The sequence below is a fragment of the Mustela nivalis genome (genome assembly GCF_964662115.1).
Source record: "Mustela nivalis genome assembly, chromosome: 1".
In the NCBI taxonomy this organism is placed as follows: Eukaryota; Metazoa; Chordata; class Mammalia; order Carnivora; family Mustelidae; genus Mustela; species Mustela nivalis.
In genome coordinates, this window is record NC_139020.1 from 13,819,117 (window position 1) to 13,834,316 (window position 15,200).

General features: G+C 36.9%; 2 protein-coding genes across 2 annotated transcripts in view; one reads left to right on the plus strand and one right to left on the minus strand.

Moving 5' to 3' along the window:
* The window catches only part of LOC309847715 (uncharacterized protein), a gene marked incomplete at both ends in the record, with an annotated part of 60,089 nt that overhangs the window by 14,457 nt on the left and 30,432 nt on the right, over nucleotides 1-15,200 (plus strand). The gene's annotated exons all lie outside the window — the stretch shown is intronic.
* Nucleotides 14,209-14,724, minus strand: KRTAP13-1 (keratin associated protein 13-1; the record flags this gene model as incomplete). Its single annotated transcript, XM_082696509.1, has 1 exon — nucleotides 14,209-14,724. One exon carries the CDS (start codon nucleotides 14,722-14,724, stop codon nucleotides 14,209-14,211), a length of 516 nt encoding a protein of 171 aa, XP_082552635.1.

Here is a 15,200-nt window from a genome sequence, read left to right on the forward strand (position 1 = left end):
TAAATGTGGATTTCTTCTGATTCAAGTACCTAAGATTCTTGGATTTTAAGGTGGAAGTTTTATTGATTTGCTTGATCCTGGCTTTTTGTTGTTGTTAATCAAATGTACAAAAGTTTTTGCTATGTTTTTTTTTTTTTTTTTTCCTTTTTTTCCCCTGATCCATTCCCCCCTCCCCGGGACTTTTCTTACATTGTTTTTAGATTGCTTAATGTTTTTCAACGAGTTTCCAAATCTTTACTCTGTCTCTTTTTGCAATCTTTATTTCTCCAAATAGTTTGAATTGGGTAATATATTTTCTCAAAAATCTATTTTCAAGTTCACTTATCCTTGCTTCATTTTGTCAAATATTCCCTTAATCTAATTTTAGTTTTAAGTCTTGAACTTAATTTTGTCTTTAACTTTTTGTTTAAGGATAACCATTAGGTTTTTTAAAAATTATTTTTAACTCTTAGGAGGGGGACAAACCATAAGTGACTCTTAATCTCACAAAACAAACTGAGGGTTGCTGGGGGGAGGGGGGTTGGGAGAAGGGGGGTGGGGTTATGAACATTGGGGAGGGTATGTGCTTTGGTGAGTGCTGTGAAGTGTGTAAACTGGGCGATTCACAGACCTGTACCCCTGGGATAAAAATATATTATATGTTTATAAAAAATAAAAAATTTAAAAATTAAAAAAATTCCTGTATTATTATTAACTATATCCATCTTTTTCTGAAATTATTCACATATTCATCATAGTCCCTTTAGGGTCTATGCCAATTAAGTCTAGTATTTGTAATAAATGTGAATTTGCTTCCATTGATTGTTTTGATTGGGTAACATCTACAAGACTTTTGAAATATCTTATGTTTTATTGCATTATAGATAGTGTAAATAAAAGACACATGGATTCTGAAATACAAATATTTATATTTACATACAATGACGATTGTATTTGTAAACACTTATGATTATATGATCAATACACATATACACACAAAAATATACATGTGCAAATGTATTGATTTATCATTTTCCAGAGAATGTAAGTCCTTCCTTCTGCATGTTAGAAAAACAAAGGGCTTAACAGTAAGAGTCCTTAAAGAATTAAGTTAAGAAAAAAAAAAAGAATTAAGCAAACTGTCCCCAGTTTATGTATCTCCACACTGCCTATACTCCTACTAGATATGTTGCCACTCTGATCTGAGCTTATTAGTATATTCTATATTTCAGTTGAGGGAAAGCCTAGCCCATAGTTTTAGCCTCTTTTAGTTTATCTTGAATTCATTGAGTTTCCTTCATTTTAGTTATTGTATTTTACAGTTTTAGTACTTCCATATTCACTTTTATATATTCTAGTACTATTGTTAAAATTCTAAAACTTTGTCTTTAATTTCTTATGAATAATAACCACAATTATTTTTCTGTACATTTCCAATATGTACATTATCTGGATATCCTGTAGGTTTGTTTGTGCTCTGTGTTGTCTCTTGGTTTGGTTTGGTTTTGCCTTTTTGTAGCATTGGTAGCTTTAATCAGTTACCATAAGTAATTTGGGTCTCTGAATGGGTCTATTTGCAGAAGAATTTACTTTGGTTGTACCAAGCTGAGGTAAGATTACCAACACTTTAAGTATCAAGATTGATACAATTTGGAGGTTGACTTCAGTTCCTATGAAATATATTCTATGTTTGCTTACTCATAAAATTCTAATACAGTCTGTAAAAGTCTAGAATGTTTACCTGTACTCCAAGATGCTTTAAAAAGAAAAAACGCCCTGGAATCTGTTCTAGTCATTCATACCAGGAGCCCATTATTACTTTAGGAATCAATGGACAACTCAGGAAGAAAGCTGACCAGATACCAACATGTATTTTTACTTAAAACTTGTCTTAATTTTGATTTAGCAGTTCTTAGCAGATAGTGCTCCAGAGTTTGTGCATAGATTGTGCATAGATTGTTTTATCAAGGTTTACTAAGGTTCTTATTCATAAGAGTGATTTAAACTATTTCCAGTTTGATGCTGTCTACAGTTATATTTTATATAAGTATCATGTTACTTTTCTATATCTGAGGATGATTGTTAAGAATATTTATTCTGTGATATATACAAAATTCTTTAGAATAGACAAGAAACCTGGAAGATTATCACGAGAAAACTGTTCTAGCAAATTTAATAGGTGAATATGAAAATTAGGATTATTGTCATTCAAAACTCAGACTTTAAAATGATGGGGTAATGTGCAGCCATTATTAATAACTAGTGCTATTTGCCAAATATATCCCCCATTCATTTTAAATTAACTGCCCAGACGTCTCCTAAACATACCAGCTAACTTTCTGCTTTGTTTATTCAATTTTATCTTCCCAAACTTCCTCTATTCCATTCTATACTATTTCTGTTTTTGTTTTTCATCATAGCCTCTACTTTTCAGGAAATTGTGAACATTGATTTCTCTATAAAACAGGGATCTTTGGCCAGACCTTGACTCACTTTGAGCTTCCACTACCTAATGTTTAAAAGAACCACAAACAATGTATCTCCCTGTTGGAGCGCTGCTTAAGAGTCTGAAGAAATAAAGACTTGAAAATCTGTTTGAACATGTATTTAGCTCAACACGAAGATAATTCTTTTTATTATTATAAGATTTGTCTCTTTATCAAACTGTGTCTCACCTAGCAATGTATTTTTTTGGGAATACATGCCCTTTAAAAGATTAGCACATATCTATTAAAAAAAATAATGCATCTCCATTTTTTGTTGATGTAAAGGCTGTGGTTCTCAGCCATATGTAGTTTGAGTTATCGGAAAACATAGAAGAAAATACATATAATGAACCAAAAATCTTTACATCAAGCATAATTGGTCTCCTTCTTATATTGCTATAAAGAAATGAATTCCATTGAAAAGTTCTCTCTGAGATTCAAAGATTTCAATACTTTTCCCAACCAATACTTGATGAGTTTAATAGAAGTTATTCAAGTTTTATATTAAGGATTTTCTGAAACATAAAGCCACAAGTTAGTTTTATATTTAATTTTTGTTTCATGTGCAGAGCTACCAGAATATCTAAATTTTATTCTTTCTCTATGCATTTCATATCTACCCACCAAATTTTGTACTTTTCTTCTTCTATGAGGAGAGATACAGAGACTTACATGATTAAAGAATTAGGCTTTCCTAAGTCTTGAGATATTTATTTATACAAAGTTTATATGAAAAGGAAAAATATCTAAAGATGAAAATTTTACTTCAAATTCTCCAACCTCTGTGATTTCAAAGCTTACTTTGGGAAGAAATTTGATCTTATTTTAATCTTATATTATCTTTGTATAATCTTTTATTATATATAAGATTTATATCTCATATAAAGATATGTATCTTGATATATCTTTATATAACCTGATATTAATCTTTACATGTATATTATCTATACATTTATATATATATTAATTAATATACCTAATAATACTAAAAGAAATCCCTACTATTAAATTATTAATTTATCATTATATTGCAATATTATATTGTATTTTATGATGTATTTTATATGATATTATATAATATTAAATGAAAATATATTTATTACAATATATATTTTATATCATACTATATATTATATTACTATTAAATACTGATAAATGACATATATGGATGCTAGGATAAATGTGCTTCTTTACTTAAAATAATTAGATTTTTTTTTAATTTTTGAATGATGTGTAATAATTATATGATTTCCATCACCATTGCAGGTATATGATTTAAAAGTTAGGCTTATTGGGGTGCCTGGGTGGCTCAGTGGGTTAAAGCCTCTGCCTTCAGCTCAGGTCATGATCCCAGGGTCCTGGGATCCAGCCCTGCATTGGGCTCTCTGCTCAGCAGGGAACCTGCTTCCCCCCATCTCTGCCTGCCTCTCTGCCTACTTATAATCTTTGTCAAATAAATAAATAAAATCTTTTTAAAAAACCCCCAAACTTAGGCTTATTGCTTAGTTTTACATTTTGCAAGAGCCAATCTGAGAGCTAGACTGGGTGACCATAGAGTGGGTGAGCAATTAGTCTTTGGAGACCATAGAGTTGTTTCTTGTGAGAATAAAACAGCTAACATTCTGCAAAAAGATCCGGACTTTCAACAAGTTAATCTGTAGAAACCAGGTCCATGGATTGGCTTGTAGCAAAATGGCTGGGAATTACAAAATAACTTGGGTAGCAGAATCTGGATCCACAGCCCCAAATCAGGAAGTCACAGACTCCATAACCCGGGCATCTGAAGGTACAGGACCCACAGCCCAGGGTGTATCAGCTTCTGGATCCATAGCCTAGGGAACAGCAGCTGCTAGACCCCAAGAAAGACCCAGCGTAAGTCATCCAGCGGGGCCCGCAGAGTGGGGAGATCCTCAGGCGGTAGCAGGATTTCCGGCAGGAGGTCTCCTGACAGCCACTGTAGGGGGAGAAGCCCAGCTAGCAAGTGTTGGGAGAGCAGAGGTCAGTGCGGTAGGCCAGGTTGCTGTGGTAAGAGCCACAGGAGGATCGTGAGTAGTACAGGTAGCCCCCAAGGGGGTGGGAGGAGAAGGTTCCAGAGCAGCAGCTGCAAGGCTTATTCAGAGGCGATCTGAGTGCAGCTGAGAAAACACTGTGAACACTGAATTCACAGAGAATATTCACAGACAATAGTCTGAGGTGTATTCTACTTCCTAGACGGTGGCGCTTACATATTCTCGACCACAGGTGTCGAAAGTGATGAAAGCTTCATCCTTATATTTGTACTCTTCACTTGCATAGTATTAACTCAATCACCATTTCTGTAATTGCAGCTGCATAGTTTCCTACCTATTACATTTACGAGGGCTATAATAAATTTCGTTATAACAACAAAGCCAATGAACTATTCTTACGTCAGAAATGCTATGACCTTTTTACATTAATGGCATGTCAACTTGGCCAGGAATGTTCCTCCTTTTCTTCCTGGTGTATGCGGTACATGTATTTGATCCAAGCTCTGCTGGGGTGTAAGTTCCTTCTAAGGGTGGAGATGAAAATGACATCATCTTTCTTTTTCTTTCTTTCTTTCTTTCTTTCATTTGGTTACGGGCATAGCTTCAACCTTGCCAAAAAGCCTCTGAAAGATTGAAAACTATTTGTGACCATTCATTTTTATCCAAAACTTATTTTCTAACTAGTAACTACTAATGCAGAGTATCTCATACTCTATGCAAAAGGCCCAACGATGTTAAGAACTGAATGGAGAAAGACTAGGAACAGAAGGAACTCTGGACAAATATTTGGAAACAAAAATGCAAGAACAGTGCATTGACAGAGTTTAAAATAGAGACCAGTTTGACAAGTTGGAGTCCCTCAGAGAATGTTTATCAATTGAGGTGAGAGGAAGAAGTAAGTGACAGAGGACAGAGTGAGACATTCAGGTTTCTCCTCTACCTTATTTTAAACTTCTAATTTGTTTAATTTAAATGTTATTCAGATCAAAACTGTTCCAAATTGGTGAAATTTATGAATTTTTAAACACTATACCTTTTTACTATCTGTCTTTATAATCATCTAGACATCTTGGTCTTCTAGAATAGCTTTAGGTGGACACTGCAATCCCATCAAGTTTTCTCTCACATTTTTCTAACTTATTGTCAAGTATCTTCTTTCTTCCTTATATCACCTCCTTGAGATTAGTACTCTGGAGCAGGATACCTGAATGCCTACTTCTAATGAGCTCTCTAAACTAAATACCATAAGGCTTTCTTTAGGTACAAACAGAACATTCTCAGAGAGAAATATGGAAATGCAGGAAGAAATATAAAGTAGATGTGTGGGTAAATATAAATCACATTTGAATAAAAATTTATAAAACAATAACTGAAATAATTTTTGGCTTTAAAATATATGTACTTGAAATGCACAAAGAAATAATGCTTAAAAAGAGAGGGATTTGATATAAGGCACTTTAAGGTTTTAGCATTATTGGGGAAATTGTAAAGTAATAGTTTATATTAAGCAGAAATAAATCAAGAAAGTACATTGAGATTCCTAAGAAATTCTAAAATCAGTAAAACAATGAAAGTATTACCCTTAAATGGGGGAAAAGAGAATATTAAGGTTTTTAAACTAATATTTAAAAAGCAGAATAAGAAAGCAAAAGTTATTAAAAGATCAAATAATAAGAAAGTTATACATTGGTATATATAAACATTGGCAATATAAACTCACATATATATACACATACATGCATACGTATACATATATATACACATATATACATATGAATATATATAAAACATGAAAGGACTAAGAGGCCCAATGCAAAGACTTGGAATGCCAGATTGAGGTACAGATAGAAGAACCATAATAACCCACTTTTAAGATTAACCAATAAAGAGGGACGGTGGGGGAGTGCTCAGTTGGTTAAGCATCCAACTTTTTATTTTGGCTCAGGTCCCGACCTCAGAGTTGTAAGATCAAGTCCTGCGTTGAGCTCCTCAGAGAGTGAAGCCTGCTTAAGATTCTCTCTCTTCTTTTCCCTCTGCCCCTGTCCCTCGCTTGTGGGTTCTCTCTCTCTCTCTCTCTCTCTCTCAAATATGTATATATATACATATATAGAGAGATTTTATATCAAAATGCTGGCTCTGAGTTGTGGAGCGAATGGCTTCAAAATATGTATGAGTCCCATCTCTGTTTTCTACCTAATTCTTTCAGATTTGTGGTTTGAGGAAATAACAGATTTCCATTATCTATTTTAGATCCTACTTTCGCCAACCATCTAACTGTTTTATGAGAGTTGCTGTTCAGCTTGTTACTGGTCATCCAGAGGTTTCAACTTTGAATGATCGTCTTACCAAGTAGCCAGGTACTTAAAAACAATGACTTTGGAATATTAAGATTGACATTAACAGATCATGTGTGGTCTATTTGTTATCCAAAAAGTGTTTCTATTATATTTGTCCATACAGGGGTCACTTGTATATTTGCCCACATATAGGGGTTATTGTATCCCAGAAAATAGTAAATATGTCCACTGAAGCCATACCATGACCAAGAAGGTGTAACAGTCTTAAGAATGAGAGGAGAAGTCAGCTCATATCTGAATTTCAGACTTTTTCCTATTGATGGGTAAAGACATTTTCCTTCTTACTAACAAACAACTTTAAGTACATATTTTAGTGTCATTCTGCTGCTGAGATGTTCTCTCAATTTTTTGTTGTCTGAAGTTATCTTCAATTTTAAAGCACATATTTATTGAGTATAGTCTTTTAGGATGGCATCTGTGTTTTTTTCAGAATTTTGAATATTTCATTCAATTATCTTTGTAAGTAATTTGTATTTTAGTCTTATTGTCACTTTTATCTTTTTTAAAAAAATCATCTTTCTCTCTCAGGTTTCTGAGAAATGTTTCTGTCATTGGTGTTCATTAGATTTACTAGTGTGTAGGTGTGCTATTCTCTGTCTTTAACTTTTACTTTGCTGCTTTAATTGACTTTGGGAAAATTTAAAAATTCTCCCCAATATATTTTCTCCCCACTTATCCCTCTTTTCTGTTTTAGAACTCCAAAACCAAGTATGGTAAATCTTTTTACTATAGTCTATTTTTTAATAAATTCCTTTTGCTATTTTTTACCTCCATTTCTCTCCATGCATTAATTTAGACAAATCGCTCTCAACCAAGAGTATTTGTGCTTTCTATTCCCCCAGGGAATAGTTTGCAACATATGGAGAGACCATTTTTGGTTGTCAGGGCTAAGGAAGACTCTGATCTGTTTTGTGTTCATTTCTTTCTATCTAAAATAACCTGGGGGTGGCTGGGTGGCCCAGGTGATGAAGTGTCTGACTCTTGATTTCAGCTCAGGATATGATCTCAGGGTTGTGAGATCAGCCCTGCAGTGGGCTCTCGGCTGGAAATGGATCCTGCTTAAGAGTCTCTCTCTTCCTCTTCCTCTGCCCCTCTCAAGTGTATGAATAAATAAAACAAATAAATAGAAAATAACCTGAATTTTAAGTATAGTCTTTGTCATAGATCTATTTGAGGGTCCAAGGAAGTAATGGGTAGGATATTCTTTGAGCCTTAATTATAGCACTATTTAGGGATAACATCTTATGTAATTTTATTCTTTAGTAACCTGTTGTTCATCTTACTCTCAGATGGGTTTCTTTAGGTACTTGGCCTGCAGAAGCTAAGAATACCACCAAAAGAGTAAAGATATAGTGTCCCCAGCTTTACAGTGAGATCCAAATGAAATAGTTAAGTCCACTGCTATAAAGTGCTGTTTGTTTTTATCTATATTTAGCTTGGGTTTTAACAAAGCATTGACAAGGAATCACACACATTCTTCCCACAAAGAATATCTTTCCATACATATAGAAAAAGCAAATTATGTTGGCTATTCAACAATGGATATTTGAATCTGGTCATTTTTAATTAGATTTGGGTAAACTCATTAGAATTCATATAAGGCTCATATATGACATTTAGTCATATATGACTGACATTTAGTTTTTCTCTCATTTATTATATTAACTTGCAAACCTGAATGATATTCTTGTTTATGAAATTCCTGAAGAATCTGTCAACTTCATAGTCACATTCCCTCTTTCCACATAGATAAAACCCATGATCATTGAATTACTCAAAATATATCCTAAGACCTTCATTCAGACCTTCATTCACAAGATTCTAAAACTAAAAAATATGGATGTCCAATAGCTATAGTTTGAATGAGAAAAATATCCATAATCCAAAGAAATTAGATCAAATTCACAAGTTTTTAGACTTCCAAAATTTACTGAGATTCATATTGAGCTTTTATTAAACCTATCAAATCAAACTTAACACAGACTCTTTGATAATGTTTAAATAATAACATAAAAATATTTCAATACATAATAAATTAGTTTATTGGATTATAATGATTGAACTTTTTATCCTTTTGGGGCAGAAAATAAATTAGCTTGAACTTCATCCATAATGCTGATACTACACTTAAAAGGATGCTATAATCAGCCTGTTAGACTATGCTTGATAGAAAGAAATTGGGTAAGGAACTGATGATTAAAGACTAAGATAGTTGCCACTGGAAATAAGGAGCATAATGGACCTCTGGGCAGACACTTTGATGACTTTACATAAATGTACCAGAATTCAACAAGTGATTCGCAGGAACCAGACACATAGTTAGGTTGGCAACAAGATGACTGGAAGCTACCAGTAACAAAGTCAACTGGGTGGCAGAAACCAGGTCTATAGCTTAGGAAAGAGAAACCACAGGCTCCATAACCTAAGGGTCTGAAACCAGCCTAGTGAGTAGCATCTACTAGATCCATAACCTGGAAAAAAGACACTGCTGGACCGATAGATATGATATAAACTAATTGATAGGGACTGCAGATCATGGAGATCCTTGGGTAGTAGCAAGACCCTGCCTGAGCAGAGGCTAGACACCACACAGAATGCTGGGCAGCTGGCCAGCTCACAGAAGGTCTCCTGATGGCCACTGTAGAGAGAGGATCCCAGCTGGCAGGTGCTGGGAGAGCAAAGATTAGTGCTTTTGGAGTTGTTGGAGTAAGAAAAGCCATAGAAGGAGCCTGGGTAGGTAGCTTAGGAACCCCCTTCCTGAAAGGACTGAGAAAATAAGTTTCCACAGCAGCACCTGTGGAATATGGAGATATGTTGACAGAAGATATGAGTTCAGATAGGTCACAATGAGAAAATTCTGAGATTTAAGATGATTTTGAGCACTGGGTATTTTATATACTCATCAGTTGGTACAGAACAGTGCGGGTGCAGTTCTCTCATACCATTGGCACACCTTCTTCTGTATTTGTGTAATTCATTAACCTTCTCTGTCATTGCGTTGACTTCATACCTATCATACTTAGGAGTACAATTGTTTCAATGATTCCTATCTCAGAAATTCCAGAACTGTTTGTCCTTAATCCTCAACCTATTACAGCCAGGAAAGCCCCTTCATTTCTCCCTGGCTATGACTCCATGTATGTCTATTCCTGCTTTGCTCCAGAATTCTTTCTGTCACTTTTCTACTATGACAAGTGATAAGTGACATAGCTTTATTTTTTTATAAGGATACTTCTAATGATTGATTCTACTTGTCACCATTGATTTACATTCTCAAAATTTATTTTCCATCTATCACATATCATATAATACTTCTCACATCCAATGGAGGGAAGAAAAATAACACATAGTGGGAAGTGGCTAGAAATAGAAAAGAACCAGACAAACGTTTAAAAGTGAAGGCTGAGGAGCACCTGGGTGGCTCAGTGGGTTAAACCCTCTGCCTTCGGCTTAGGTCATGATCCCAGGGTCCTGGGATCGAGTCCCACATCGGACTCTCTGCTCAGCGAGGAGCCTGCTTCCTTCTCTCTCTCTGCCTGCCTCTCTGCCTACCTGTGATCTCTGTGTGGTATATATACACAATGGAATACTATGCAGCCATCAAAAGAAATGAAATCTTGCCATTTGCGACAACATGGATGGAACTAGAGCGTATCATGTTTAGCGAAATAAGTCAAGCAGAGAAAGACAACTATCATATGATCTCCCTGATATGAAGAAGTGGTGATGGAACATGGGGGCTTAAGTGGGTAGGAGAAGAATAAATGAAACAAGATGGGATTGGGAGGGAGACAAACCATAAGTGACTCTTAATCTCACAAAACAAACTGAGGGTTGCTGGGGGGAGGGGGTTTGGGAGAAGGGGGTGGGATTATGGACATTGGGGAGGGTATGTGCTTTGGTGAGTGCTGTGAAGTGTGTAAACCTGGTGATTCACAGACCTGTACCCCTGGGGATAAAAATATATGTTTATAAAAAATAAAAAATAAATAAAATAAATAAATAAATATCTAAAAAAAAAAAAGTGAAGGCTGAACTGAGATGAAGCCACAAGAATAAGTTGACTCGGGCCCTATGAAGAGGGAACAGAGATGATGGTGACAATGTGGGAATCTGGAAAAAGGTAATGAAGAGAAAGGGATTTCAAGTATCTCTTCTACCTACTTTTAGCCTATGGATCTTTTCATCTAAATGCCATTTAAGGGGCACCTAGGTGGCTCAGTTCATTAAGCATCGGCCTTTGACTCTGCTCATGATCCCAGGGTCATGGGATCAAGCCCAGCATCAGGCTTTCTACTTAGCCAGGAGGCTCCTTCTCCCTCTTCCTCTGCCTGCTATTCCCTCTGCTTGTGCTCTCTCTCTCTCCACGCCAGATAAATAAGTAATATCTTTTTTTAAATGTCATTTAAAACAAAAAATACCACTAATGTATTTTTACATATTTTCATTCACATTGTCCAAATTTTAGAAAGAACCTGGGGCCTACCTCTTAGAACAACTCAGCCTTTCCAGTGTTCAGACTGAATGAGCTTTATGCATTTTCAAAGTCAGTTCCTTCCCAATAATTTCCACCAAAGTATAAAATAAGGGTGCTGGGAGGTTTGATCATTTAAGCATCGACTCTTGATTTCAGCTCAAATCATGATTTCAGGGCCATGAGATTGAGTGCCCTGTCAAGTTCCACATTGAATGTAGAGCCTACTTAAGATTCTTCCTCTGTTTCTTCCTCCGGACCTCCCCTTACCCTCTCCTTCTCTCTCTCTTTCTCTCTCTCTCAAAATATATATGTAAAATAGCCCTCTTTTATCACCCTTCTTCATTTTATTTTTCTTTTGAATAATATAATAACTGAGTACTAATTTCCAATGGGTTCACTATGTCAGATAAATTTGCACTGAGATAAATACTAATAAGTTTTTTCGGGGGGCTGAAGGAAAATAATCTTAGGTGGAAACAATAAACTCCAAGAAAGAATAAAGAGACTATTTGATAGTTGTATTCTCCAGGAAGCAGGCACTGAGACACAGATAGAAGAACAAAATGTTTGTAAGAGAGTAACACCTGTGAGTGAAAAAAGCCATTCTACCACCTTGTTCAGTTACTGACCAGGGGCTGCCATGAGAAAAAGCTGACCTTGGCCTGGAAGCTGATACAGAGCCCAAAGAAGCCAACAGAGAAAGCCTGTCAGCTGGCCTCACTGGTCACAGCCAGACAGCCATTTCCTTTGTGAAGTGGTGTGATGTGCGTTCCGGTGCAGATCTGTACCTGTCATAGTCCACTGGTTGCATCTTCAGGGTCAGCTTGTCAGGAGAGAGATTCTCCATGGCTCTGTTAGGGCTCTATTCTGAGGGGAAATAAAAAAGAGCAAAGCCAGTGGCATGAAACACAGTCCCCGTTTGGTCTTGGAGGTGCAGCTGGTGCTCTCCATCTCCTTCCTTAAACATCGTTAGAAGTTTGTATCACCCTTAGTTACCACCTCTGGTGGCCATGGTAGATTTCTCGGTGGTATTCACCAAATCTTATTCCTGAGAAGTATAAATCCTGATAACTATATCTTTTTCTTGCTAGAGTCACTGCATTTGACAAGTCATGTGCACAGTTGGATGGAAGGTTCTAAGAGACACCCAAGTAGATCAACTGAGCTTCCCACATATTCCCCCTTCCCTTACTGTGTAACAGTAACCCTGCTACTTTCTACTAATCAGGATCATCTCCTCTTGCATAGATGACAAGTCCTTTTTTTCTTTTTGCCCATTGGTCTCTGAGTACAAGAAGCCCACAGTGCACAGGCAGCAGCCATAGCTTAGTTCAATGAGACCCTTGATGTGTTCCTTAGGAAATCTGCCTATGGGAACTGGGCCTCTATCCTTGAAAATTCCAGCTGCAGAAGTAGGAAGCTCAGGGTTATTGAATGGGTCTTTGGAAGTAATAGTAGGGGGATTTTGGAGCCCAGTCTTTTGAGGATATCACCTCCATGTCAACAGTTTGACTTTGCAGTCAGTAGGCCAGTCCAGTTCACCAACAGACAGGAAGCTTCAAGGTGGAGTGTTTTTTGATAAAACCTATGGATCTCACTTACACTCTCTCTACTGTGGAGTAGATTACCTGCATGGATTCTACACTATGAGCAATCCCATGCTGGTAGATCAAACTATTCATTAACTCCTGAAAATGGTGCTGCTGAGGCAAGCATTAAAAGTGAACTCATACTCTGAATATGTATCTGCCCATTTGAGAATGGACACTGATTTTTCAGGGCAGAAGGAAAACACTTTCAATTTGCAACCAAGCAGCTAGTTGGTCTTCTTGAGGACTAATGTCATACTGGGAGTTTACTGTTAGCCTCCATTGCCAAGAAGGAGATTCACAGGTGGCAATGATATCAGCATTGTAAGTAGGAGCTTATGCTGGGGGACCCATTCATAGCCTCTGTGGTCACTTGTTCATCTGGTCAGCATTGTAAAGACTGCTGACAAAGGTAGGCTCACATCAACTAGCAGAGTCATTTTGTCTACATGATAGTTTCATTCCTCTTCTAAGGTGGATACATTCTGGTGGGCACTAAAAGGAAATACACAGATTTTCACATTTTGTGCCCACCTGCATGTGTCTACCCACATATTTCTCCACTAGACTTCTATGTATCAATATTCTAATCTTCTCTTTTCTAGGTCCCTAACTAACTGGTCAGGTCAATTGCTACTGTCCAGGAATCTAGAGGTATCAGATGTGATTTTTCCTTCTGTCAGCAAACGTCAAGGCCCCACATCCTTTGGGGGGAACATGCTCTATATTACTCCTGAGATTGTTATTCCTATAAAGCTTATGCGTGACAAAAAGGATACCAGAAAAAAAATTTTAAAGAAAGAAATGTCTAAAGCCCAAAATAAATTAGTTCAAATTCATCCATCTATTAGATTTCAAAAGTTGTTCCCAGAGACACTGTAAACATTAACTTGAATACCCCCCCCAAAAAAAAACAAAAGAAAAAAAACCTTACCCAATTAAAACTAACAATAAAATTAGCAAAATATTTGGAAACCAGAATGAAAGAGTTTATTACTTTATATGCATTTAGGTTTTCATCTCTTTTTTGTGAATAAAAAGTACGAATGAGAATTCCATTAATTCATTAAAATTAGTTCATGTTTATTAACATAAATTCCATTAGTCGATCTTGCAATTTATTTTATTAAATCAACTAATTCTATAAATTCATCCAGTAAAATTAATCATTTAGTTCAGTATATTCTAGAGACAGTTTTTGGCCAACACTTTGTGGTTGGAAAAAAGGTGACAAGAATTTTTCCCAAAGATTATGAAGATGATAAACTCTCTGTTTAGAGGTTAGACATTTTGCTCAAAAGGTCTGGACCCTCAACAACTTGAGGTATAGAAGCCAGATCCACAGGTTGGTCTGTAACATGAAGACTGGCAACTTCTGGAGGTGAAGTAAGTTGGGCGACAGAATCTGGAACCATAGCCCAGTGAAGGGAAGCCACAGACTCCGTAACCCAGCGATCTGAAGCCCTGGGATCCACAACCCAGTGAGTAGCAGCTTCTGGATCCATAGCCCAGGGAACGGCAGCTGCTGGACCCAAAACTCAGAGGCCGAGAGCAAGTCGTCTGGCAAGGACTGCAGAGCATGGAGGTCCTCGGGCTGTAGCAGGGTGTTTGGCAAGGTCTGGATGCCACACAAGATGTCTGGCAGCTGGTGGGCTCACAGCAGGTCTCCTGACAGCCACTAGCAGGGGAGGAGCTCAGCTGACAGGTGCTGGGAGAGCAGGAGTCAGTGCGGTAGACCAGGTTGCTGGGGCAGGAAGAGCTTGGGTAGCGCACGTACCCCCCAAAGGAGCGGGAGGCGATGTTTCCAGAGCAGCAGCTGTAGGACATGTTGGCAGGAGAAGTGAGTTCAGCTGAGTGACAGTGAGGAGATTCTGAGGTTGAATGTCACCTCCTGGACTGGGGCACTTTTATACTCTCAGCCATGGGTGTGGTATTTTTTACAGTCACCTTTCCCACACTTGGAATCTCTCATTTCCATATGTGTAATTCAGTGATATTTTCTGTAATTGCAGGTGATTCCTTCCATCTCGTATTTATAGGAGAATTCATCATGTCGTTATAGCACCAAGCCAACGAACTATTCCAAAGTCGGAAATGCTATGACTGTATGTCATTAATGCCAGCTAATCAGGGCCAGAAAAGCCCCTACTCTTCTTGGCTGAGACTCATTGTGACTTTGCTAGTATCTTGGCTGGAGAATGCTTAGATCTAAAGGCGGGGATTGAAGTCAAGTCACTCTTTTTTCTAGACCAGTGGAATAGAGGTGCCCTATTTGTCACCAATGATTTTCTTTCTGTAAATTT